Genomic DNA, 26,262 nt, shown 5'->3' with positions numbered 1-26,262 from the left:
CAATTCTGTGTGGCATCTTATAGCCAAAGGCAAAGTTAAAGTCTATCAAAGATGTGGTTTCACAGGCTTTCCCATGGGCTTTCTGCATCAACAAACTCCACATTTCCATTACTGATGAGATTTGGGCCTGAGCTCCAGTGAGTTGGTTATGAAACCGCTCTGAAGAGACACTAAAACAACACAACGCCAATCATGTGCCAAGTCAGCACATACCACACGCTCTGGACAGTCTAGTATGCATGATGCAACTGAAGAAATGTGTGAGTTTTTAATGAGGAGAGGGTGGAAAAAAGGTCTTCCTCAAAGCATTCCCGAGTTTTAGTTTGAAAAGGGAGTTAGAGCACGCCTGTTGATATGATAGCAAATTAATTCTAGTGTTTCTCTTTTTTCTGTGTCACAGAGAAAGGCAATATACGATTCTTCTTGAAATGCCCATCTCAGTTTCCTCTTCCTCTCAGTGCTAATAGAATAGTCATGCAGTCAATTTCTCCAAATCGGCCAAGCAATACAGACATTTCTGTTGCTGTGGATTTATCATTCGAACAGATCTAGAGCTTATTTGGAGTCTGTGCTTAGTGTGTCTGCATTTCAGTAGGTGTGTTAAATGCCATTTTGACATTTCAGGACAAAAAACTGTAAAGGAAAGCTTATATTGACATGCATACTCCTTATTGATGGTAATTAATATAGATCTCAGTCGTCCTCTCATTCACTTTTATTGTAAAGTCGGCCTGTCCAATATGCCAGTAAAGTGATTCAAGTGCTGAATCAAAGAGGTCTGTTTTATGGGTGATGTTAAAACACTGGCACTAGTTTTAAATTTCCCCTTGACACTGATAAAGCTGACTCGGCTCACAATAAAAGCGTCATTCGCTGTCAGCTCCGGCAGGGAGAGGCGTGATTGGAGCGTGCTGTCCAAGCTGTAGTTTATCAGCATGAGGATGAGAATATTGATCAATACTTCTGCGAGACTTGCTTTGCACATGGCACTTTTTCTCCCAATCAGTCAATCACAGGCTTTTCTCCAATTGCTTTCCTTCTCTTAGTCTGCTCTCCACCTTATTTCTGCTCATATGTTGCACAAATACAGGTTTGATTCCTACAATTCCATGATTATATGTGGTGATTCTTTCTGTTACTAGATTACCAATATTGGATATTTAATTGTGCGTGCACATTTCTGCTAATTTAGATGCTGTAGTGCCTGAATTTACTTGTAGCATTTAGAATGGTTAATTTTCTTTTTTTATGTATACTTTTTTATTAATTTAGACAAAATAGTTTAATAAAATGTTATTATCTGTCTTTTATTCGTTAGCGACCATAACATTATCAGTAGATAAAATAATTATTAATAAGGAAAACGTACCAATAATGATCACTTAATTGATGATATCATGTAAGACAGTTTGTAGGATATAACAGTAGAAACTAATAGAAACAATGTTATTTTGGAAAATCTAGGCATATTGTCAGTAGGATAAAAAAAATGAACTAATAGATATTGCCATACTACCCCTGCTGATTGATTACAATAAGGATTGCAAACAATCAATCATGTTCTTTATTTAAATATGCAAATGATACATTAGCTAAATAAATATGCATTCATTTGCATACATTTTCAGAACAGAAACCTGAACACTGGATTTAGCTGGAAAAATTGCCAATGTCAACTGCTGGAAAAAAAAGTTTTTATTTAGTTCATATTTAGAATATGGATAGAAATGTGTAAGTGGAGATTTCTGACTCCTTCAAATATATTTATTGTAATTGAAATAGATAAAGTGTGATAAAAACAACACTTAAACGTGTATTTTGAATATTTTCTTTCCACTTGTTTGACACAGCACTTGGATGTTCTTTCCAAGTCAGTATGTCGTGGCTAAAGTGCCCAACCAAATTAACATGACAGTCTCATAAACCAGAAAACCATGTGGCAAGACTCCCAGATTATCTTCATTCATTCCAGACTTCTACTGTATGAGTGAAGAAATGTCTGTTGCTCTACTGCTGCTCATAATGAAGAATAATAGAGACATGTCATTTGAACATTGTAATCCTGTATGGTTCTGGCCTTACAAAATTGCAAATTTAGCATTCTCTTTGCTGATTTTATGTACATGTTTTATCTGATGTATTTTTCACAGAAAGCTGTGCTACAGTATGACCTAATATTACTCATTTTTAGAAAACCTCAAGCTGGTCTCAGTTCAGTGTTGATATACTGATTTAGTGACCATTTTGCTATGCCTTTAAAAGGTTTCAGACCCTGTTCACTTGGTCCCACTATTGCTATGGTAACAGTTAATGTGTTCCAAAGTGTCTCCTCTCCCCGTTATGCTGGTCTCATCAACACAAGGGAGGTGCTAGAGTCTAATTGGTTTGGCACCTCAAGTAGGGCTGATTTCAAAGGCAGGAAAACCTTTTCCCTTATTAATAGGATCTGTCATTGCACAAAAGACAGAAAGGAAGGGTGGAAATCATGTTAATCACTCTCCATTTTAGTTTTTCTGTGAAAAACAATACTGTACTTATCATTCGCAGTGGCTGTACCATGGCATCAGATGGTAATACTACGGCACAATTCCAGAAAAACGTGGTAGTACTTTTCAGTACCTTTTTTATATGTGACATCTTCCCTAACAAACACCTTTCGATGTGTAAAAACTCAAAACAGTCTGCAAAGAAGTGTAAACGTCCATTATAATCTTTGTAATAACATGAGCTCAGTAATAATGTCTGAACGTTTGATTCGCTCTGTCGCATTGCTATGACAGCCACTCTGAGATGAGGTTTCATGTGCCTGAAAGAGTGAAACACTGTTGAAACTATCTGCAAATGATCCATTGTGCATCTCTGTCTCTGTCAGGAGCTGTGGAAGTGAGAAAAGAAGGACTTGAGGCACAGATCAACCGACTGGCTGAGCTGATTGGACGTCTGGAGAATAAGGTAAGAGGTTCGTCTTATAATACTGAGAGGTCAAGTGCTTCCTCCTGGGAAGCGTCTAATAATAGCAAGAGGTCTAAATCCACAGACCTGTGCAGATGCAATCCAGTGTATTAAGACATTGACAATAAAAACATAAATGGAAAGATATAGCTTAGTTTTTGGTTTTATGGCAAATGATAACATGATAATGCATAGATTTAAAACTAAAAGGCGTTTTGTATTCGTTTGAAATAAAAATGAAATATCACATAAGTAACACAAAAGAGTATATGTTTCAAAGGGTGGTAGGTGTTGAATGTGAGGACTGTTATACTGGTCTGTAAATTGGCCTTGCTTGTTACTGCATTGTTGTAGTTATTTTTATTTTTTTTAAATGCATAAAGTTGATAAGACTTTGATGCAACTTGATTTGATCAAATAGTATGTCATTATAAGCAAATATAATTGGATGTATGATGGCCATCTCATATGTGACCCTGGACAACAAAACCAGTCATAAGGGTCTGTTTTTTCATCTGAAATTTGAATAAATAAACTTTCCATTTATGTATGGTTTGTAGGATAGGACAATATTTGAAAATCAGGAATCTGAGGGTCCAAAATATTGTATCAAATAAATGCAGCCTTGGTGAGTATAAGAGACTTCTTTTAGAAACATAAAAAAACCAACCCCAAACTTTTGAATGACAGTGTAAGGGTAACCTGTAAATATCAAATGGGACTTGATGGGACGTGGATTTTTGTTGGTCTAAAGACACAAACCCAGAGAAAACCTTTTATTTCCTCGTTTTATAAGTCCAATGGATGATTAGCAAGTAAAGGCTGTGACACACCAAAATGACAACAAAGAACTAGCATTGACAAAAGCTGACTGTGGTGTCGCCTCATGCTGTGTGCGTCTGGGCTAAAGTTGCACTTGAACACACCATGACGAACATAGACATCTACGTTTCATGGCTGCGTTAGAGGAAATGAGTCTATGTTCATCATTTATAAAGAGAAACGGTAACTAGCATATATATATATATATATATATATATATATATATATATATACTATGTCGTTAATGAAAATCTGTGTGTATTGGAATAGCTCAATAATGGCCGATGTTCGCTGGCCGTCAGCTTTGTGTGTCATGGCCTTAAGACTTTATTGTGCAGCTTTTCTGTACCTCCTGTACCTAAAATATAGCTCTGTAATTTCTGTTACTACTGCATTTACAGTACATCCACTTATGCACACACATGCACACACTGATAATTACACACATTCATATGTAAAGCCCTGAGAGGAGATTTAGATTGCATTTAGCAAAGCCCGTAATCTTTTCCTCCTATAGTTATTACTTTCATTGCTTGGGAGAGCAGTGAAGAAGGGCAGGAATGATACAGTGAAACAAAGAAAGCAATTAAACAGACCTGTCAACCACAGTACTGCTCTAGTAGATGACTGTTTTTACCATTATATTCTTTTCACTCAACATCCATGTAACTTTTCTTGGTTAACCATTATTTCACCATCTCTCTCTACTCCGCTTAATCATTTTATTATGTGTCTAATAGACATAGAGCACAGTGGACTAATAGAGTGCCTAGTTAATACTGGAGTTTTTGGCAGGCAGGTTCTTATTTCTGGAGCTAAAATTAGCCAAACCAACATGGCTGGTTTATTCCTCTCTCAGTGGAAGGTAGGTTCTGACACATCCTGGTGAACTGGAGGATATCTGGGGTTGAGCAGCAGAAACTCTTGTGGTACTGGATGATATTTTGATTTTGGTCCAGACAAATTAACAAGGATGCGAGCATATACAATCAATTTTACAATCAATTTTATAAAGCAGGAAGAGAAATATCATGAAGAGTGTAATTTTAATGAATTTATTTTAATTTATTTAATTAACTATTATTTTCTGATATGCACTACTGTTCAAAAGATAGGGGTCAGAATTTTTTTTTTTATTATTCAACAGGAGGCTATAAATTGATCTGTGGTGACAGTAGAAAATTATCTTAATAACATTCTGTTCATCAAATAAATTTTAAAAACTGTATCACAGTTTCCACAAAATTATTAAGCAGCAAAACTGTTGTCAACATTGATAATAATAAAAAGAAATGTTTCTTTAGCATCAAATCAGCATATTAAATTGATTTCTGAAGGGTCATGACAGTAACAGTAAAGACTGGAGTAATGACTGCTGAAAATTCAGCGTTGCCATCACAGGAATAAATAAAATAGAAAAAATGTAAATAGAAAACTCTTATTTTAAATTGTAATAATATATCACATTCTTACAGTTTTTCTAACTGTATTTTTAGTCAATTAAATACAGCCTTGGTGAGCATAAGAGACTTCTTTTAAAAACATTTAAAAGATCTTACCAATCCCAAACCTCTGAACAATAGTGAATGAAATAGTTACTGCATAATTACTGTTTATTAATTCAAAACTTGTTTGATATTTTACTGTCTTTCATCTGATGGACTATGATGCTTTACACATTAGTATTATTAGCTCACTCTGATTTTTTATATTGTTTGAATAGAAATAATTGATTGTAGTTTATCCAATGCTACACCTACTTTGACCTAATAGTACTACAAAAAATGTGTGTGTGTGTGTGTGTGTGTGTGTGTGTGTGTGTGTGTGTGTATATATATATATATATAAACTTGTTATATATTATTTTATTATTATTTTTTTTTAGGCATGAGAATATCATAGTATCATAAGGTCAAACACTGCAATATTTTGAAATGTTATTCTTTTCTAACCACCCCAGCAAGCAATGCAACTTTTTGCAACTGCAATCATCATAGTTTGGCTTGCCTTCAAAGTTCTCAAATCAGTGACTTTTCTTTCCAGTTGTCTTGTCGAACCCTTAGTTCTTCTGCACAGTCCACTGTGAGATCTGCCATTGTTGATCAGTACAACCAGACCTGCAGCACAGTTGGGTCTGTGCAGGATTTAACACATGCTCCTCTAAACATCCATCTTCAGAGCCTTCAGTTTAACTGAAATGTCAAACATAGCACTGTACATCTGTCTTGTCCTGTTCCCCATTCTCACTATCGCTTTAGCAGACAGGACAGCCTGATTTTGGTGACCCGCTTTGACTCACAGCTGGATCCAGTCATCAGAACGCTCTTGTTGTCTGCATAATGTGTAGGAAACGCATAATTTCCTTTTCTATCCAGTTGTGGCCCCCTGATAGCCTCCGATCACTGTGGAGACTAACACTCAAGCCCTTCCTGCAGTATTCATACTCAACAGTGCGGCGGTTGTCATTCTTGCTATTATTTTTGATGGATAACACGCCATCACTTTTCTCAGTGAGAGAGACAGCTGCACGAATTTGTGGCATCATTACCGGCCATTATGTACTCTGTCATTCCCTGATGGGAAAGAATATTCCACACTACCCCTGTTCACTTATGAATGGACTGACAGGAGATACCAGCACATCCTTTTTATGAAGCACATAATGATTCATACATTTCGATGGTGTTAACTTTTCAGAGTCAGGGCTGCTTGTAAGTTCCTCATGAATTCATAAAGTCCCTATTTTTGGTATATAGTGAGAATATTTGAAATATATACAGTTCTTGTTCTGAGCATTTTTTTATTATGTGCATACATCATTACATCCGAGTGACAGTGCTTCTAGCCTCTACATGGAGGAAGGGAAATAATACTTGCAGGCTTTTTCACTGCTCAGATTCTTCATACTAGAAAACATGCCTGCAAAGAGCAACATTTCTAATTTGAAAAGAATCAAAGTCAAGAATAAACTAGTATGTCCTTAAAGGATTAGTTCACCTAAATTGGCAATTCTGTCATGAATTACTCACCATTATGTTGTTCCGATTCTGTGAGACCTTCGTTCATCTTTGGAACACAAATTAAGGTATTTTTTTTATTAAAACCGAAATGATTTAAATGACAGAAAGCTCTCGGATTTCATCAAATACCTTAATCTGTGTTTCAAAGATGAAGATAGTCTTATTAGTTTGGAACAACATGAGGATAAGTAATTAATGACAGAATGCCTCAGAGTCAGTATTCATCTAGAAATGTTAGTGTCTTCAAAATAGAAATATACATATGTATTTTCAAAGACAACTTGAGGCCTGAATAAAGAGGTTAATATAGTTTCACATCTGTGTTGTTACTTTTTGTCAGATATTTATGAAAACATTTGAAAAATCAGGCAAAATCAATGTCAGTCATCTTAAAGGCTTCCATATTTTATCTGCTATGAGTTCCACATCACACAGGCCCTGATGAGTTCTGTATATACTTATTTTTATGTGATATGTCAACTCCGTCACACGAATTGTGAAGAAATTTGAGATTTTATGTCCTATATTAGTAGCTAGCAACATCCTAAAAATCTAAATGGCTACTGTATTTATTAGTTATGTGAAATGCAAGATTTACTCTTTACTCTTTCATTATTGGCCCACCTTGGGCGAATACACACATTTATGAGAACATATTCATTCAAAATGACTACTTGATAGAAAAACTTTTTTAGTAAAATTGTTTTAGTTTCTTCCTTTCTTCCTTTTTTCTTATTGTAAAGTCAGGGAGATGTGTTATTATCTCTCATGAGCTCACCTGATTGATTGTTCACGAACAGACAGCAGCAGTGAAGGGCAGCTGAGGGGGACAGTGAATTCACTAGTGGCTTTTCTGTTCTGGTTTTTGTTGCAGACAGTTTGGTTTGACCTACATCAACGACTAACAGACACTGATGGCACAACTAGCGCAGTAAGTACCGTCTTGTATACCAAAGAGCATGATGAAAAATGCATAAAACCCTCAAAGAAAATGCATGACCAATTTCACCTTTTCCCTCTATGTTAAAACACAAAAGCAGCACTAATGCTAAAAAGCAGTGAATAAACCCATGTCAAATCAAGCTTGACTCCTTGTGGGTCTCTTCAGATCTCTTCATGCTGTTCTACACACCTGCAGCAAATCTGCTACCTTGTCCTCAGGATTTAACCACATTTCTTTCTCAATATAAAAGCACCAGCTCTGTGTTTAATGCCAGCATGCTCCGGAGTCATTTGTGCCTCAAAAAGATTAGCGACAGTATCACACTACTCCTCACCTGGCCACAAATCAGTCCCACTCTGTGGATCAGCGATACACACAGCAGCGCATGATGGGAATGCACAGAAATATCATACTATTTTGTTCAGTTAAAGTGTGGGAGAGCTGGGATTTAATCTCTGGTAGAACTTTGTGATTTAAAAGTTTTTGATCTAATAAAGAAAAGATTGCCGTGCTTAAAAATAGAAAAAGTGCAACTGAGTTCAGTGTGTAACAGAGATCTTAGCTCAAATTGACTCCCATCTTATTGACATCGGAGGGATCAGGGGTAATTGAATCATTCCTTTTTATCCATTAATCCTTGTCAATTTCAGGACAAAATGGGGATTGAGCAGGTTCCACCTGACAGCTTCAGCGTGTGCCTCTGTGTTTGTTGGTTAACACAAGCTTTATTTTGGGACCCGTAAGATATTTCTGGAATGAATTCATCACACCTACAATAATACCAGGCTTTCCTGCAGTAATACCAGGCTTTCCTGCAGTGTTATCTGCCGTGAATATTACACAGAACAGAAAAGAGCCATTTTAAAACAATGACCATGCCATTTCCGAGCTATTTTGTTTAAAAGTGATTATTGCTCCATTTGCGTGTAGTAAATTACATGCATTTTGATATTTAGATGAAAAGAGAACATTTTAAAGAAATTAACCTAATTTTGATAACGAAACATTTTGGTATGAACAGTAATGCTGAGCATTTAAAAGAAAAGGGAGCAGGTACAGGTAGCGTTGTAGATCTTTATTACAGCAGTAGTGTATTTCTTAACACTTTCATATATTTGAATATGTATGAATGCATTTATTAGCATATGATTATCGCTACTTGGGTGTTTGGTTTTCCTCCTGTTAATATTTAATAATAATGATCTTCACACAGGTTGTGCATTTCACACATATATAAACGAAATGTTCAGGCATCACATCTGCAATGTGTTGCCGCCTCCAAATATAAGAAAACCGTGGCTTTTTGAAATCTATAACATAGTGGAGATGCTGCAAGAAGGGAGAGATTTTATCTTCTCTTCAAGACAGTTTTATAGAGCGTGGACAAATGACTGATCAGTACTACAGCTCAATGCATCTGTTAGCTCAGCACTTTATACTTTACACGCTGTGTTCACTGACTCTTACACCACCTGCAGTGCTTGTCTTGATTGGCCAGGAGGAATATAAATCAGCTGTCTACTGATAAAACCACTGAAGATAACACAGTAAGAGAAAGGGAAAGCTATCTGAAGGAGTTATACAACTACATATCTGAAAGCCATCTTTTCTCATTTAGAAGAAATGATCATGGGTTGGACGCAGAGGGGGAGAGCGAGCGGCTCTGATTTATGCCTCTCAGACTTTAACAAAGCAGCTCATTTTCAGAGTTCAAAAGGGGAGAAATTGCAGAGAAACACGATTTAGTCAGTGTTACCAGTAAAAGGGAAAATAGGGATAGAAGGATGCCAATCAGAAATAAATGGGATGGTATTCCCCAGTTTCCACGGTAATGGTGAAATTTCTCAAAGGGTTTTATTTTTTATGGACTTGTATTGTACCGGAGACATTCTCTTCACTTACATTGTAGGAAATTGTGCACATAAAATACTCCCTCCTCTCTTAGTGTTTCTGTGTGTGTGTCTGATACATAATGCAGAAGTTGAGCAGTTCAACTCCACATGGGGGTCTTTAGGGTTCATTAGTTTAGGTTCCCTTCTGAGCTAAAGAAAAACTGAAACACACACATACATACACATCATACACAAAGCACATTCACCACATCAGGGATGGCTAATTCCACATAAGCCCAAATGAGAGACATTGCAGTAAAACCAAGAAATATTGCTAAAGGAAATGATAACAGGCTCCAATCAGAGTGAGAGATTTAAGGATTCTAATATTACAATATCCCACTGAGCCCAAAGCCTCTTAACAGTTACACTATGGGTTACATTTGCTTCATCTACAGAGCTTTGTTTTATCACTTTATTCCACAGCACTGTGAGTCTGTGAAGCACCCTTGCTGTTCAAACAAACACTGAAGACTAATGAAAGACATTAGGGCAATCGGTTGCATTGCAGCTTGTTCGGATCAGCCACATGTCGAAATGCAAAGAAAATTGAATTCAGAATCCTTGTGCATTCCTCTAATTATTCGTATGTACCCATCAGATCAGGCCTCCAGTGGAGGAGAATGGGAAAACACAATGATACTTATTGAGTTTTGTGTAGGTTGGGTAATGTAGTGTTTCTAATTGCATTCCGGCTAGTGTTGGGTGGCATAGTGCTCTTGATTAAGATTAGGGTTTATTATGAGGCTTCTGCTCTTTTATTGCCCTCCCCTTTGGGGAACAGGACGGCTGTCAAATCAAAGGGGCTAATGGTTTTCGCTTGGGTTTTATCTTTCTCACCTGCTGGGGAACAGCACATGCTCTATTAAAGATGTGACACCTTAGTTATAGCATAGACTACATAAAAAATACACCCAAAAACATACCCTTTCTTCACTATTTAATGGCTGTAAATTATGATTTGTGTTGCAGTGAGGTTGTTTGTTTGTAATATGGCATATGAAGTTATAGGCAAACCCAGACAGAATCTAAAGACTTTTCCTTTAGGGAAAATCTAAATAATTCTGCTGAGTACACCAAGTGCAGTGGGCCTGCTTATAGGATAATATACACAACTGTTCAAAAGTTTGGGTAAGCTCACCAAGGCTGCATTTATTTGATCAAAAGAGCAGTAAAAACCGTAATATTGTGAAATATTATTACAATTTAAAACTGAACTTTACTTATTTTACTGTTTTAATATGCTGATTTGGTGCTCACAAAACATTTCTTATTATTATCAATGTTTATGTATCAGAAGTTCTGCTTATTTTTTCATCAACCGTCATACTTTTTCAGGACTTTCTGATGAATATAAAGTTCAAAAGAATAGCATTTATTTTAAATTGAAATCTTCTGTAACACAAATGTTTTTACAGTCACTTTTGATTAATTCAATGTATACTTGTTAAATAAAAGTATTTCTTTCTTTCCTTCTGATACCCAAAAGTTTGAACTGTGGTGTATCATAAACACTTCAAAGGATATTACTTTAGGTTGAAATGATTTCATGATTTTTCATTTCAGCATATAAATCCAGATGTTAATCAGTGCGTCGGGCTCCTCAGGGTGCTCTGCAGTCTTCCAAGCAATTATTACATTTAAACCTATAATTTCTTCGTCTGTTGCAGGGTAATATCAGTTATTTAATCAAATCTTTCAGACTTGAAAAAACTGGTTCAAGATGACAGCACCAATTTTGAAAGAAGTGGGAGGCTTGAGTGACATGTTACACGAGAGGTGCAATTATATAAGTCAGAAGCGGTTCTGTTTCATTTACGTTAAGTTCTAGATCCTCCTGGAAATGTTATGAGTTTTTCTTTTCTTCTCTGTTTGTTGCAAAGGCCAGTTTTAAAGCCAGTACTGTCCTTTATGTGGTAGCCAGCCACATTCCCACAATTCTACATCATTTAGATTACACTGGGAATTAATTAGTTACTTAGGCAACAATCCAAAAGAGTAGCTGTATTGATTTTACAGTCTGGTATATATCACATTTATTTCTCATTCTCCTAAAGGAATAACCATATGTAGATCTTGCATAACCCTTCAGCTGCAGTATGACCATGGCTCTTATTAAATGAGGCATTTTTCCTTGCTTTTTTAAACAGGGTTAGACCTACGTGTTCATAACTTATGATTTTTAAACCCTTGCACTGTGATTTAATTCTCTAAATATGTCTGGATTTATTTATTTAGCCTAAAGAGAATATTATGTGAATACTAACATCAAGACAAATGTTAATAATAATCAGTGTCCATAAACTTTGCATGCGTTTTTAACCACAAGACATTGCCATTATTATCCCCACAGACTCACAGTTTTCATTATGTATCCAGACTACTGGAAACTAATCTTCTGCTTTGCCTCTGTCTCTTTCAATCTCTTTCCCTTTCTCCAGTCTCTCTACCTGATCCGCCAGGAGATGAAAGTTTCCCAGAAGCAGCTGGGAGACTTCTGCGAGGCCCTGAAACAATACCTGAAGAATGTGTCTGCTCAGAGAGACTGTTTCCAGTGAGTTGAGTTCATGTGTTTGTCTTAAGCTTGACCTTCTAGTGAGTATTTTTTTTAATTCCCTCTTTATGTCTTAATGCATCATATTAAATCCAACCATGCATGTCAGTATGATGGTACAAATGTATGGTTTTTTTTGTGATGTCAGACTGTGTATATTAGGCAAGGCTTATTTTAGTTTAACACAAGTGTAGTTGATCCAAAGTGCTTTACAATCAAAAATAAATCAGAATTTAAAAGAAAGAAAAAATATTTCATGTATGTCAAAATGTTCGCTGCAGGGTAGCAAAAACTATACAGCTATGCGTTTCTTAGAGAATGAACCATGTCTCAACATTGTGTATTTATCCCTGATGTGTTGAAATACGACACTGTATCGTTTAGCCTCCTGTAGATAAAGATGGCATGCGAGCTGAGGGGAGTGTTGTTATTCTAGTTCATGAATTAATGATGAAACTGGCTAAACAATTGCTGTTTTTTCTGCAGAGTTATTAAAGTGTTTACAAAGCCCTAAAAGATCCCAATGTAGTCCTGAATATTTTTTTTTAAATCAACAGGTTATCCAGTTGTGTTCCCTGGTTAAACCTAGATAAGCTACCACATTTATTTTATTTTATTCTTAACAAATGAACACTTAAATTTGTCAGCAAGTATGCAACAAACTGATCAAAAGTGCCAGTAAATGCTTACACATTGAATCCTGAGAATTCGGGGGGAAAAGGTTTCTGTTTCTACAAAAAAGCATTAAACAGCACAAATGTTTTCCACAATGATTAACAGAAATGTTAACTGAGCACAAAATTTTCAAAAACATTACCTGACCCCAAACTTTTAAACAGTAGTTACTTCATTTAGAATTTTTTGGTCAGGCCACAACAGAGCATTTTTCAGCCACACAGGATAAAATATTAATGTAAGAGCAGTAAGTAAAATAGGTCCTTTGTAATGTTTCTCAAGGAAGCTCCCCGAGTCTGTTCTCTGAGAGGGCTTTGTGTGTGCAGCATTTTGTAATGCCGCCATGATTCACATCAGACTAGTGAATAATTGATCAGTGAGAACATCTGCAAGCTTCTGCAAAGACCCAACTGCTGCTGAACTGTCATCTCTGTAGCCTCCCTTTTATCTGCCTGCTTTCTTTCAACTTTCCACCTCTCTATTACTCTGTCATCATGCTCTGTTTGTGAAAAATTTAAAGTTTCCTTTTTTTGAGGATGCAGTTGAAGGCAGTTGAACAGTGACTGAAATTCTGTTTAGTTTTTTACAACCGCTCATTTCATTTAAAAAAACTCTTATAACTCAATAACACCAAGCCAAACCAAAATTGAACACATTTACTGTCTTAACACACGTTCTGTGAAAGATTAATTGGAGCAAGGGTAATGTCATGCAGGATAATGTTAATTAAAGTCACATAGCTCACATTTAGTCTGCATTCTGGCATGTAACGCCCACCTTTCACCATCCAAATCGTTCTTGTCCTATATTTGTTCTTATTGTTTCTTGTTTCTATCTTAAATGCATCAAATTACAGATGTAAAATGGATGGCAAAAACAATTAACATTGACTTGAAGCAGCTACAGCTGCTGGAGACATGACCTGGCAGCTTCTCTAACATGTAGGCGACCTAAGATTAAGTAAAGCTTGAATCATTTCCCCATCCAGAAAGCGCTAAAAAAGCTACTAGCTGCAGTTTTGCTGCCTCTAATGAAAGTTTGAGGTGTGTGTGGGGATTGTCTGAACTGGCTGATGTTTAGACTTCTGTTGATTTATTGAGCTAATGCTAATCATTGCTACAGCTGCAGCCCTTTAGGCAATAAAAAAAGCAGAGCAGGAATTGTGAGGAGGTACTGCCATCAAGTGGAGGGTCATACAGTACATAGGATAATTATTGTTCTGTTTACATCTTCTATATGATTTTTAAATAGATTTGTTTATGTTTTCTATCAGCCTGCTGAATCTTTGTTCATGGAAATTTTAAAGCAGTGTACGGTTGTTTTTTCACTTTTGTTCTTCTGTTCGTCTCTGTCCAGTGTGACAGCTGTGCGGCTGCCTGACGGCCTTTCCTTTGTGGTGTATGAGTTCTGGGACGGAGAGGAGGAATGGAAGAGGTACAGTAAAACACCTTTCCTCCTGTGTTGTGGCTAGAAGGGATACAACTACAGCTAGTCTTACCAAATCTTGTTTCACAGGACTTCACAGGACTTTGCCACAATTTAGGCTTATTAGTTACTTATTAGTTACTTAGCTACTGGTCTTCTTTTATGTCCATTTTATTTAATTCTTCCTGTCCATCCGGTGAGATTTTGTCACTTCCGGCCATAGCTCAACGACTACTAAGGGTTTATTTCTCTAAATTGTACTCATCTTGATTGCTATTAGCACCTTATTTTGAGACAAAACATGAAAACAAACTTTCACTTTGAAGTTCGGTTAATTTTTGTTATATATTATATATATTATTATTATTATAGTTTCAATTGGTGTAACATGTTCAATACATTAACAATATATTATTGCTGCGACTGTGCATCTGAAGAAATTAGAGGGTTGATTTGTTTTGCTCCTTTTCTAATCTTCTCTTTTCTCTGCTTCTCTCTCAGGCACCTTCAGACTGCAGCTTGCAAGACGTTCCAGCATGTGAAAGTGGATACTCTGTGCCAGCCCGAGGCTGTGTCCGCTGTCGCTGTGCCTGGTGCGTTCAACTGCTAGCAGGCGTAGGGGCTGCTTTGGGCATTGGTCCCAAACCAGCCTTTGATGCTACTTTTCTGTGTCTTGTCTAGTCTGTGTGGTGATGTCTTTACGTTTCACAGCCATTATATATTCCTACCTGCCCTACAGGATTACTCCAGGGTTACCACATTTTCAGCATGCCTGTCTTCTGACATTTTCTGCATTAATACCTTTTGAAGTTCAAACTCTCTCAAGCTTATTTCAGCTATATGTCAGGAGACAGCTTGTGCAAAACATACAATGTAATTATCCTGCATAGTTGTAAATAGGAGTGGCTTATAACACCATCTCTCTCTTATTCACATTTTAGAGTGGCCTTTTATTGTGTTCAGCCTAAGGCACACCTGTGTAATAATCATGCTGTCAAATCTGCAACTTGATATGCCACACCTGTGAGGTGGATGGATTATCTCGGCAAAGGAGAAATGCTCACTAACACAGATTTAGACAGATGAACAATATTTGAGAGAAATAGGCCTTTTGTGTACATAGAAAAAGTCTTAGATCTTTGAGTCCAGCTCTTGAAAAATGGGGGCAAAAACTAAATTGTTGCGTTTATAATTTTATTCAGTATATATATATGTATAGTACCAAAAAATGTAACAGAATATATGTTTTTTTATGTTACGTTATTTATAATTATATATTTAATTTATAACATTTTATTTAATGTATAACATTAAAACTGTTCAAAATACCTCATATTGAAGATTATCTTAATTTAATAATAAAAGTAATGAATATTGCAATAAATCTCAATAGCTCAGTTGCAATAATCTATATTAATAATTACTTTAATTTTTATGGATTTCATCTGTTCAGCCTTGCCTATTACAATACGAAGAAAACGTCTGATAGAGCTATTTTTTCCCATAAAAAGACCCGTTTTAATTCTCCATAATACTCCATTGCATAATGAAAAGACTTCATCTTAATCACTCTTATGATGTGAAGTGATATCAACAGCCTTGTGGTGTTGTTTTGCATAACCACAACAGAACCTATTTGTCTAATGTCGGTTGACATATTTGTATAAACTTAAAGACATAAAGTTGAGGAATTAAACATCTTTTGTAAACTCTTGTTTCTCTTTAATAATGACACTGACTCTGTCTATCTCTTTCTAGCCGCCTGGTGCAGCTTGAACAGGGACTGAGAAGCGAGGCGGTCTGCGGGTGGAACGTTCCCCCCTTATGGCTGCAAACCTTCTCTTCTTCTCCTCTTCCTACCTCTCTATCCCTCTGTCACAGTCCCTGCTATCTTAACTACCCCCTTTCTCTCTGCGCTCTCCCCAATCTTATCCCCTCCTCTTTTGTAATTACTTGTTTACACAGTATCCATTTGATATTGAGCCAAATGTAGTGCTGGCATCAGACGCCAGACACAGTATTGTTTCCCTCTTCACCCTCCACTGCAACATACAGAAACAACATTAAAACTCCCCAGAGCATTTGGGAACCTCACCTGGTTGATTCACATTTGAAATATCAACTTACATAAATAGTCTCTTCTAACTAAATGAGGCTGATTAATATTTCATCCCCATTCAAACATGCATCCGCTGCTTTGCAAACAGTTCCCTGTGGTACAACTTCTGAGAAGACAAAAACTGTGCAGCAAAGTATTTCTACAGCCGTCCGTGGACAATAGCATTTCTGTAATGGTCATTTGATACTAGCTATAGGTTGGTGTTATAAGTCCTTTGAACCGTATCTTCATGACACATTTGTGTAACACACTGACTGAGCCATGTGAAGAGACTGGTACTTTTGTCAAAACATGAGCGTGACGCATTCTGCCAGTCAAAGGGCCTACATTTACAACACACCAAATAAACATCTGGTCCAAAAGCACAATGTACCTGAAGTATAGATGAAATGCTTATGTAAATGAGATTCGCTGATAGAGAGGAGAGAATATCCTGAGTAATAACAGAATTATATTGAGTAATTTATGTTGATAATTTCTGAAAGATAACATATGGATCTAGGACGAGTGCGTAGCATTAGAGAGTGACATTAAATTATTATTCAATCCATTTTATTGCTTCTCTGTAATTGACCATTTGGCATCAAATCATGTCAGTTCTCAGCACAAGCAAAAAGGATTTTTCAAAGTAGGTCAGACATTCACATCTCACATTTGTTGATCAGTAACTCAAAGGCTGTTGTATTTGTGTGAATTTCTGGTTGGCTCAATGTGTAAACTACTCAAAACCAACACGGCCCAAACTGAAGCATTCCTTTCCGTTTGCTTTCCCACCAATCCTGCCTTCTGTTTGGTTTGTTTATCCCTCACAGTGAGTGCATGTTACAAATGAATGTCCAGTAAATGATTTGCCGTAGAATTTAGCTATGCTACTTTAAATGGATTTTGTGCATTTCTTATTTTCTTTTATATAACTCCAGGAACGGAACAAAACAAAAATCTATGTATGAAATGAATAAACCTTACTATATGAGCAGTCACTTTTAATGGCATTGTTTGATGAAATACTACTTCTTATACCCATGTATGTTTCCGTATACTGGCTTTCTCTCTTATAAGTGAGTGTAGAGATTTATTGCAGGGATGCAAAGTATTATATTCGTCTGAAATTTGTTAAAATTCTAGATTATGTAGTGCTGCTATTCAATAAAGTACTGAAAAAGGATCTGTCATTGCATTTTTTTTTTCAGTCATTGGGTGTCAAAATGGATTTAGATGATTTACATTATCACATTCAATTATTCAAAGACAATTAATACAAAAATGTATTTATTAATTTACAAATTCACTTAGGTGTGCAAAAGCGTTTCCAATGAAATCAAAAAAAAAAAATAAGTCTAAATATAAAGGCATAGTTCATCCAAAAATGAAAATCACTCACCCTCACGTCGGTCCAAACTCGTAAGATCTTCAGAACACAAATTAAGATATTTTTGATGAAATCCAAGAGCTTTCTGACCCTCCATAGACAGCAATGCAACTACTATGTTCAAGGCCCAGAAAGGAAGTAAGGATATGATTAAAATAGCCCATGTGACATCAGTGGTTCAATCTTAATGTTATGAAGCTACGAGGATACTTTTGTGGTGCATGGTACTCTTGTGAACGCGGACTGAAGACTGACACAGAAGAGAACAAATTGTTGAATAAGGTTATTTTTGCTTTCTTTGCTCACAAAATGTATTCTCATAGCTTTATAACAATATGGTTTAACCACTGATGTCACATGGACTATTTTAATTATGTCCTTACTATGTTTCTGGGCCTTGAACGTGTCAGTTGTGTTGCTGTTTGGGTCAGAAAGCTCTTGGATTGTATTACAAAAAACAAAATGTATATGTGTTCTGAAGATGAACGAAGGTATTACGGGTTTGGAATGACATGAGGGTGAGTAAATTACAGAATTTTAATTTTTGAGTTGAACTATCCCTTTAACTATAACAAAGCTCACATCTTTCCAAACATGAAATTGGTCATTAAAATTGCAGAACATTACATGACAATATTTAAATGTTCAGATTTACATTGCATGTTTGTCTGAGGTATTTCACGCAAAGCTGGTTGTACATTTGTACAACAGTCTCCATTTTTAAGGAATTATTCCATACATGCAATGTCTAAAATTATTCCTAACCATACAAATAAAAGTCATGGTGTTAAATTTCACTCAGGAGTTGCATGATCGCAATAGAAGTGCTCTGGCCAAAAATATAGGTACCACAGAAAAGTGTGATCATTCCCCATGTGATCAGAAGATATCTGGGGGAAAATGCACAAAAACAAAAGGTTATTGTACATGTAATAGAAAAAGCATTAAACATACAGGATACTTGAACTACAATATTTCTACCCCACTTTACTCACCTCATTGTAAGAGAAACTGACTCTGACTGCACCACAAATATTAGGCAAAGTCCTTCAATAAAAATAATTAAAAATTATATAATATACACATAATGCTACAAAGAAAAGCAGTAAAAGATTCACATTATATTAAAATGCACAGAGCAGAAACCATTACTCTTTTTTTAAATGGTCATAAAGAGAATTCGTTTTTTTTTTATAAATCAGAACGCAAATATAAAAATACACAATCCCGTTAACAAATGTCAGTATTCATTTTTCAGTTAATAAATTAATTTCAACACACATCATGTGGCCTTGTAAAATATATCTACAGAAGACACAAGGCACAATTACCTGGAAATATAAAGATGAAGAAAGCACCGACTCCTCCGACAACGCCGATCACTTTGCTAATGTCTGGAACAAACACTGCGATGAGAAGAGTGATTGTGACCCAGGCTGTGGTCAAGGCAACACGCGTCCGGCTCTCATAAGTCCCTGTCACTGCTGTGTGTTTGTGTCGTCGCCGCAGCAGCGGATCCTGAATCACAGATCTACAGATGTGTCAATAAATCTATATACTGTATGTGCAAGAAACTATTCTCCTAATAGCCATAAGACACAGTTTGCTGCATACCTTCCAAGCAGGACAATGATGGGGTAGATGGTGATGATTGAGATTCCAAACAGCAGCCTGGCAATGATCATGGCCACATCACCCCCACTGTACGACATCAGAATATCAGGAGTTACGTTCTTCCCAAACGTCAGATACCCAAAGACTCCTACAAAACAGTCCTTGTTAACAGTTCAATATGCATCAGTAAACAAAGACGTTACACTTTATTTTGTCCACTTTAGACATTCCACTAACTATAAGTAACTTAGTGCAGCTACATGTCAACCGACTCTCATTAGAGTATTAGTAAACTGTTAGGGTTAGTAGAATAAGTCCTTGCAGTTACTTATAGTCAGGAGAATGTGTGTTAGCATCAAAAAAGTGTTAGCAGATATTAAGCAGACAGTCTACTATTACTCTAAGGACTGCTATTTGACATGTAGTTACATATAGTTAGTAAAATGTTTAAAATGAACTATCAAAATAGAGTGTTACCAACAAATATATGTCTAATCAACCATTACACTCTCCTTAATAAAAAAAATTGATGTAGTATAAGCTAAGAGGACTAATGTCAATATATATAAAACCCAAGCATCAATTAAACCCTAAACCTTCAAATCTGGCACAGCAGCCAGTGCAATGTGAACTAATTTTCTCTTCATTAAATTCACTTAAATGCTCTTGGGTTCAGTTACTTTAAAGAGGATTCAAATGTGTGCATAAGAACAATTGTTCTGAGGTTTGCTGTTGGTAAGATTTTATGCCTTTGAAAGTCTATAATGCTCAACCTGCAGTTATTTGATCAAAACTTTAGTAAAAACCGCAATGTTGAGAAATATTATAATAATTTAAGATAACTTTTCTTTCTTTACTTTTTATTTTACTTTGTGATGGAAAAGCTGAATTTTCAGCAGACATTCTTTTCTGTCACGATATATATAAAGTTCAAAAGCATTAATTTTAAATAGAATTGTTTTTGTCTTTATTCTCACTTTTAATAAATGCATCCTTACAAAAAAAAAAATATATATATATATACACACACACACACACACACACACTTGAAATCAACAAATTAAAATGGTTGTTAAAACTGGTTTATAAAATTCTGCATTCACAACACAATTTTGTTAATGTACATGAAGCATGATTCCATATGAAGTTTCAGTAAATGCATTGTAATTACTGACCAGTGAGTGAGTAGATGATGAGGCAGATGAACATGGACACCACAGAGATGAAGACCCAGTGGGACAACTTCCTGTTTTCCATACTACTGTAGACAGCAACGCAAGCCTCGTGGCACTGAAACAGACACAGTATGAGCACAAGCACAGCTGTGTTCAAAAATCTGATCTCCAGCGCACTTTTCCTACACCAAAGAAAGATTTTCTTGTAATAACTTTCTGCACTAGCCCATTTCTCACCGATACCCTTGCTGCACAGCTCTTTTCATATCTCCATTTCCTCCTCCTCTCCATTCCTGCCTCGTAATCAATCAGCCTCGGGCAGCGGACAGAGAGTAATTCAGCGCTCTTCTGCCATGCCCGTGGACTTTTATGACATTTTTTTACAATCCCCAGTCGTTAACAAATAAAACCCACCTCAAAGATGCCCCATTTTTCACGCTTTGCATTTGAATGAAATATTAAAGCGAAAGCAAAAACAATTTTGGCTTCCCATCATTTGTGGACCAGAGTGATGATATTAAATGAAAGAATCTCTCTTTTTCCTCAAATGCGAAATGCCAGTATGTTGAATAAAAGCATAAAAACTTACCTGAAAGCCAAAACAAATAGTCGGGATGACGCTGAACACCGAAGCCCATGAGCTTACTCTAAATAAAATAAAAAAATTATGATAGTTAAGCAGGCACCTTCACAGATAAAAGTTCTGTGACCTTTTGTTTTCAGTTAAATGAGCCAATTAGATTCTCAACAACAGTCGTTCAGCATGACAGTAATGTTTGTTTAGGCACGGCAAGAGGAAAAGATGCTTCTGAAGATGCTGAGAACCTTTATACAATTTGCGACAAAATCTGAAAGCTCTGTCACTCCATACTCACCCACTGCTGTAAAGAGGAGACAGATTGATCTCATGGACGGGCCTCATGTGGTATTTCACAATGATGGCTACAGTGAGATACACGGCAGCAAAAGTTCCTAGAACACTGAGCAAAAATAAATATCAAAGACTATTGATGATGAGAAAATAAATGCTGCTGACATTAAACAAATGATCTTGATGATGTGTGGGGAAGAAAGCTTTGCTTATTAGTCAGAGGAGAGTCATTTTAAAGCTATTCAAAATGCTGTGCACTGCCACAGCAATCGAGCATAGAAGTCCTAATGAAAAACAGAAGCAATAACAGCGCTTCATAAAATTCATGAGAGCACAATCACAGTCTTTTTACTTTCTTACTCTCTCCACCTAAACAGGCGTCCCACAGTTTTGAACAATCAAATCCAAAAACCATTCTGACAAGTCTCAAAAGAGCACACATTTCACTAAAAAGAACCAATTTAAAATCATTCGCTCACAAATGGGACATCACTGTGACTCGAGCACTCGAAAACACAATAACCTTCATAAAACAAACCTGCTTTGACATCTTAACTGAACCAGGGTTAGCCTATTTATGTATTATTTATAATTACAATAATAATTACAATCATTAATATTTTAAATTAGCTTTAATTTAAACTTTAATTTTAACATTTAAAGTTTTAGTCATTGTGAATAATTTTTTTTATTTATATTACATTTGAATTTATTTTTATTTCAGTTTTAGTAACTTACCAAATACAGTAACTAAACTTATTTCACTTATTTTCACATTTTTAAAGATTTTCATATATATATATTAGGGCTGTCACGATATTCGATTGTTCAAATCATGGTTATTGTGGCCATAAGAATTCACGATGTCGATATATCGTGATATCTATAGAAACCTCGGGGTGAGGAAGATATCAGTCAAATTATTTTTTACTTTCTTTATTGAGTTTTTCTTTTTCACCCAATGAGCATAATATTGATACTGATAAACGCAGGGCACAAGACTCTTGCTTTCTCCGTCTTCTTTGAAGCTCTTATGAAATAACAAGAGAGAAAATACTGTCAAGTTCAACAGTATGATGAATAAATATTAATGGTAACACTTTACAATAAGATGCCATTTGTTAACATTAATGTATTAACGAAAATAAATATACAAAGAACAATACATTTATAACACAATTTATTAATCTTTGTTAATGTTAATAAAAATTGAGTTATTCAATGTTCATGTTCACAGTGCATTAATGTTTACAAACACATCTTGTGATTTTAACAATGTATTAGTAAATGCTGAAATTAACATGAACTAAGATTTATAAATGCTGTGGAGATATTGTTCATTATTATTTACGTTATTTATATATGTTAACTAATGTAATTAATGTTAACTAATGAACCTTATTGAAGAATGACCACAGATGGGGCATTAAGTGCATGGCACTGCGACCAACTTAACATTTTACAGAGTTTAATGTAGCAATGTGGTCACACAGTTTTTCAAGATCAGTTTTAATCGTGTAACTGTTAATATGTTTGAACAAAGAAATAAATAAAGTGTTACTACGCACAGGCCATATTGATTGCCAATACAAAAATAAGACGAGTAAAGAAAATGCGGTACTTATTAAAATAATCACGCTTTACTTAAATATATGAACACAGAAAACTGCTGTTAACAGGTTAATATAACGTTTCCCATACTATGACTTGTAAAATAATAACAAATCACTCTGATGAACACGGCTCTCCTTGGAGTATCTGTGAGCGCTGCGTCGTCGTCTTGTGTGGCAGGTGTCAGAGTTAAGGCACAATACTGCCACCTGGGCACTCAACCACGTACTGATGATGGAGTATTTCCATGTGGTGTTATCATAAGAGAACTGTTCATTTTAAATATTGCGGTTATCACTAATAATGGTATATCATCATACACTAAATTAACACGATATCGATAATTGTTTATTTGAATATCACGGTTATCGTCAATACCGGTATATCGCGACAGCCCTAATATATATATATATATATATATATATATATAGTACAGACCAAAAGTTTGGAAACATTACTATTTTTAATGTTTTTGAAAGAAGTTTCTTCTGCTCATCAAGCCTGCATTTATTTGATCAAAAATACAGAAAAAAAATGCAATATTGTGATATATTACAATTTTAAATAATTGTTTTTAAATTTATTATACTTTAACTTATCATTTATTTCCGTGATGCAAAGCTGAATTTTTAGGATTATTATCACATGATCCTTTAGAAATCATTCTAATATGATGATTCATTATCAAAGTTGGAAACAGTTCTGCTGCTTAATATTTTTTCAGAACATGTGATAGTTTTTTTAGGATACTTTGATGAATAAAAAGTAAAAAAAAAAAAAAAAAAGAAGCTATGTTTTTTAAAATATAAATATTTTGTAATAACAATTTACACTACTGGTCAGTAATTTGTGTTAAAATCAATACTTTTATTCAGCAAGGATGTGTTAAATTGATAAAAAGTGATAGTAAAGAAAATATATTATTAGAATATATATTAGAATTATATTTTGAATAAATGCAGTTCTTTTTAACCTTTTTTTATTCATCAAATATATTAGACAGCAGAACTGTTTCCAACACTCATAATAAATCAGAATATTAGAATGATTTCTAAATGATCATGTGATAGACTGGATGTTACATGTGACACTGAAGGCTGGAGTAATGGTGCTGAAAATTCAGCTTTGCATCACAGGAATATTTTTTTTTTTAAGTATATTCAAATAAGAAAATATTATTTTAAGTTGTAATAATATTTCACAATATTACTGTTTTTTCTGTATTTTTGATCAAATAAATGCAGGCTCGATGAGCAGAAGAAACTTCTTTCAAAAACATAAAAAATAGTAATGTTTCCAAACTTTTGGTCTGTACTGTGTATATATATATATATATATATATATATATATATATATATATATATATATATATAAGCTTTATTTTAATGAGCAAAAATGCCTAAAAGTTTTAGTTAACAATAATAACACTGTTCTGAACAATATACCGGTAGTCAAGAAAATACAGAATACAGTTCCTCACCTGGTATACTTCTGTATGCTGATCTCCTTCGAGACGGAGAGAGGGAAAATGAAGAAGAGACACAGAAGAAACAGGGCAAACCTCTGGTCTGTGTACCAGTAGTAGGGCATCTCGGATTCTGGCAATCCTGTGATTAACTCATATATAGAGACACACACTGGGAGAAATAAATGGAGATGACTCAATGTGAGGATTATCTAATAGATGATTACTTACAAAAACACAATATGAGCAATTAGTAATAAAAAAAAAAGTCCCATTAAAGGCTTTACATTGCTTACATTTCTGAAGCTGGTCGGCAACTATGACCAGAAAAGCAACAGATATGAAGAAGAGGTTGAAGACATAGCATATCTCACAGAGGCTGCCTATGGCAGGACCACACACATCTCTGACCACAGCCTGATATGTGTTTTGTCCACTGACTGAAGATGAATAGCCCAAGATGACAAGTCCACTGACCAGGAACACAAGAGAAATCTGTGTAAGACAGAAATGTATCATAGGCTATAATATCATGAACAGAATTAAAATAAGTGGAAATATGTTATTCAGACATTATAGAGTTAACAATATGCATCTACTGAACAAAAAGTTATCTCAAATGATCATTGGATTTGATTTAATAGAAAGATAATTATTTTAGTGTAGCCTACACAAGATCGATTTGGTAGAAGCCACAGTGAAGAAACAAGGTTAACTGAGCCATAAAATATTTTAACAATCAGTGTTTCATTGTAGCAGAGAGTTACTTGCCATTTCTACAATGACAGCAGAGTGAATTCCTCCAGCTTTCTCAAACGCCCAGGGAAAGATGAGAAGCCCAGCACCCAGCGCGGACTTCAGCAAGATGAAAACCGCTCCTAACGAGCCCAACTTGGGTACGTCTGTGTCCAGACCGGGGTTTGTTAAAAAGTTAATGCTCTCTTTAGCCAGCTCCTCCATGTTCGTCCCTGTTTGGATCTTTCTCTGTGGAAGCTCAAACTTTAGCTCAGGTGAATGGGGGTGGGAGCTTGATGTTTCAGCCCAATCAAATGCTCCTCCGTGACTTGGAGAAACAAACCCAGTTTGATTCGTCAATTTAGTGAAAAGCATTTGGGTTCGAACAATAAGACGATTTTCAATGGCACTATCAATGTTGATCAGATTAAACTTATTCCACTGATAATGCTGTTCATAACCCTAATGGTGGGCTTTATGTAGGTAGGTTAAGAACCAACGATTCAAAATAAAAAATACTAAGCAAGACCAGCTATGACCAGACTGGAAGACCATCTTAAACTGGTTTTAACCGTATAAGGGAACTATTAAGGGAACTGTTAATAAAAAGATTTCAGCACTATTAAATTCACTCACAAATTCCCAATTATTTTAAAATATCCAATAATTTCTCCCTTAGAAGTTACATCAAATAGTACATCAAAAGACAAATGATGACGAAGTATTGTGTAAAGATGAAAAATGTGTTCCAGGGGTGGGGATTTGGCACTAGTGCTACTGTCTCACTGACACTCCTCTGGATCCTAAGTCTTGGCAGAAAAAAAAAATCACAAGCAAGGCTGGGAACTTTCTAGATATGAAGCACAAGTGGAACATGTGACCTCCTGTATGATGCGATTTGGGAAATCCACTTAAGCACAGATAACTGGTCAGGGTTAGTTCCCATGTTCTTCATGTCATTAACTTCTATCACGTTTCGTCACCTGAAAGGGACTGGTGACATTTTCACAGGCCATTCTT

At 35.5% G+C, this 26,262-nt stretch overlaps 2 protein-coding genes across 5 annotated transcripts in view; one reads left to right on the top strand and one right to left on the bottom strand.

The window, feature by feature from the left end:
- LOC132101472 (N-terminal EF-hand calcium-binding protein 2-like) overlaps positions 1–16,361 on the top strand; it is a 99,019-nt gene extending 82,658 nt beyond the window's left edge. Inside the window, exons 8-13 of one of the 4 annotated variants that reach the window (XM_059506471.1) lie at positions 2,876–2,952; positions 7,669–7,725; positions 12,071–12,183; positions 14,215–14,292; positions 14,785–14,876; positions 16,042–16,361. In XM_059506471.1, the coding sequence (XP_059362454.1) occupies positions 2,876–2,952; positions 7,669–7,725; positions 12,071–12,183; positions 14,215–14,292; positions 14,785–14,876; positions 16,042–16,070 (446 nt within the window). In that variant the 3' untranslated portion in view covers positions 16,071–16,361. Of the gene's footprint in view, positions 1–2,872; positions 2,953–7,668; positions 7,726–12,070; positions 12,184–14,214; positions 14,293–14,784; positions 14,877–16,041 lie in introns of all 4 variants that reach the window. The other 3 variants (XM_059506470.1, XM_059506473.1, XM_059506472.1) reach the window with 3 other exon arrangements.
- Positions 16,362–17,457: 1,096 nt separating this feature from the next.
- On the bottom strand, positions 17,458–25,469 carry slc38a8a (solute carrier family 38 member 8a). Its single transcript, XM_059506476.1, has 10 exons — positions 25,279–25,469; positions 24,804–25,002; positions 24,523–24,679; positions 21,436–21,540; positions 21,150–21,207; positions 20,561–20,675; positions 19,386–19,533; positions 19,103–19,302; positions 18,767–18,818; positions 17,458–18,661 (listed from the first exon to the last, which is right to left on the bottom strand). Exons 1-10 carry the CDS (start codon positions 25,465–25,467, stop codon positions 18,559–18,561), a joined length of 1,326 nt encoding a protein of 441 aa, XP_059362459.1. The 5' UTR covers positions 25,468–25,469; the 3' UTR covers positions 17,458–18,558.
- Between the last annotated feature and the right edge of the window lie 793 nt (positions 25,470–26,262).

The sequence above is a fragment of the Carassius carassius genome, chromosome 23 (assembly GCF_963082965.1).
Source record: "Carassius carassius chromosome 23, fCarCar2.1, whole genome shotgun sequence".
NCBI lineage: Eukaryota > Metazoa > Chordata > Actinopteri > Cypriniformes > Cyprinidae > Carassius > Carassius carassius.
Note: the sequence above shows the minus strand (reverse complement) of the source record. Positions and strands in the feature narration are given on the sequence as shown.

Excerpts from the sequence above, each read along its gene's own strand:
- slc38a8a (XM_059506476.1), bottom strand. The coding sequence starts at position 25,467 with ATGGAGGAGCTGGCTAAAGAGAGCATTAACTTTTTAACAAACCCCGGT. Across the intron at positions 20,676-21,149 it reads CTATTTGTTTTGGCTTTCAG|TGCCACGAGGCTTGCGTTGC; the intron begins GTAAGTTTTTAT and ends TGTCTGTTTCAG. Across the intron at positions 19,303-19,385 it reads ATCATTGTCCTGCTTGGAAG|ATCTGTGATTCAGGATCCGC; the intron begins GTATGCAGCAAA and ends ACACATCTGTAG.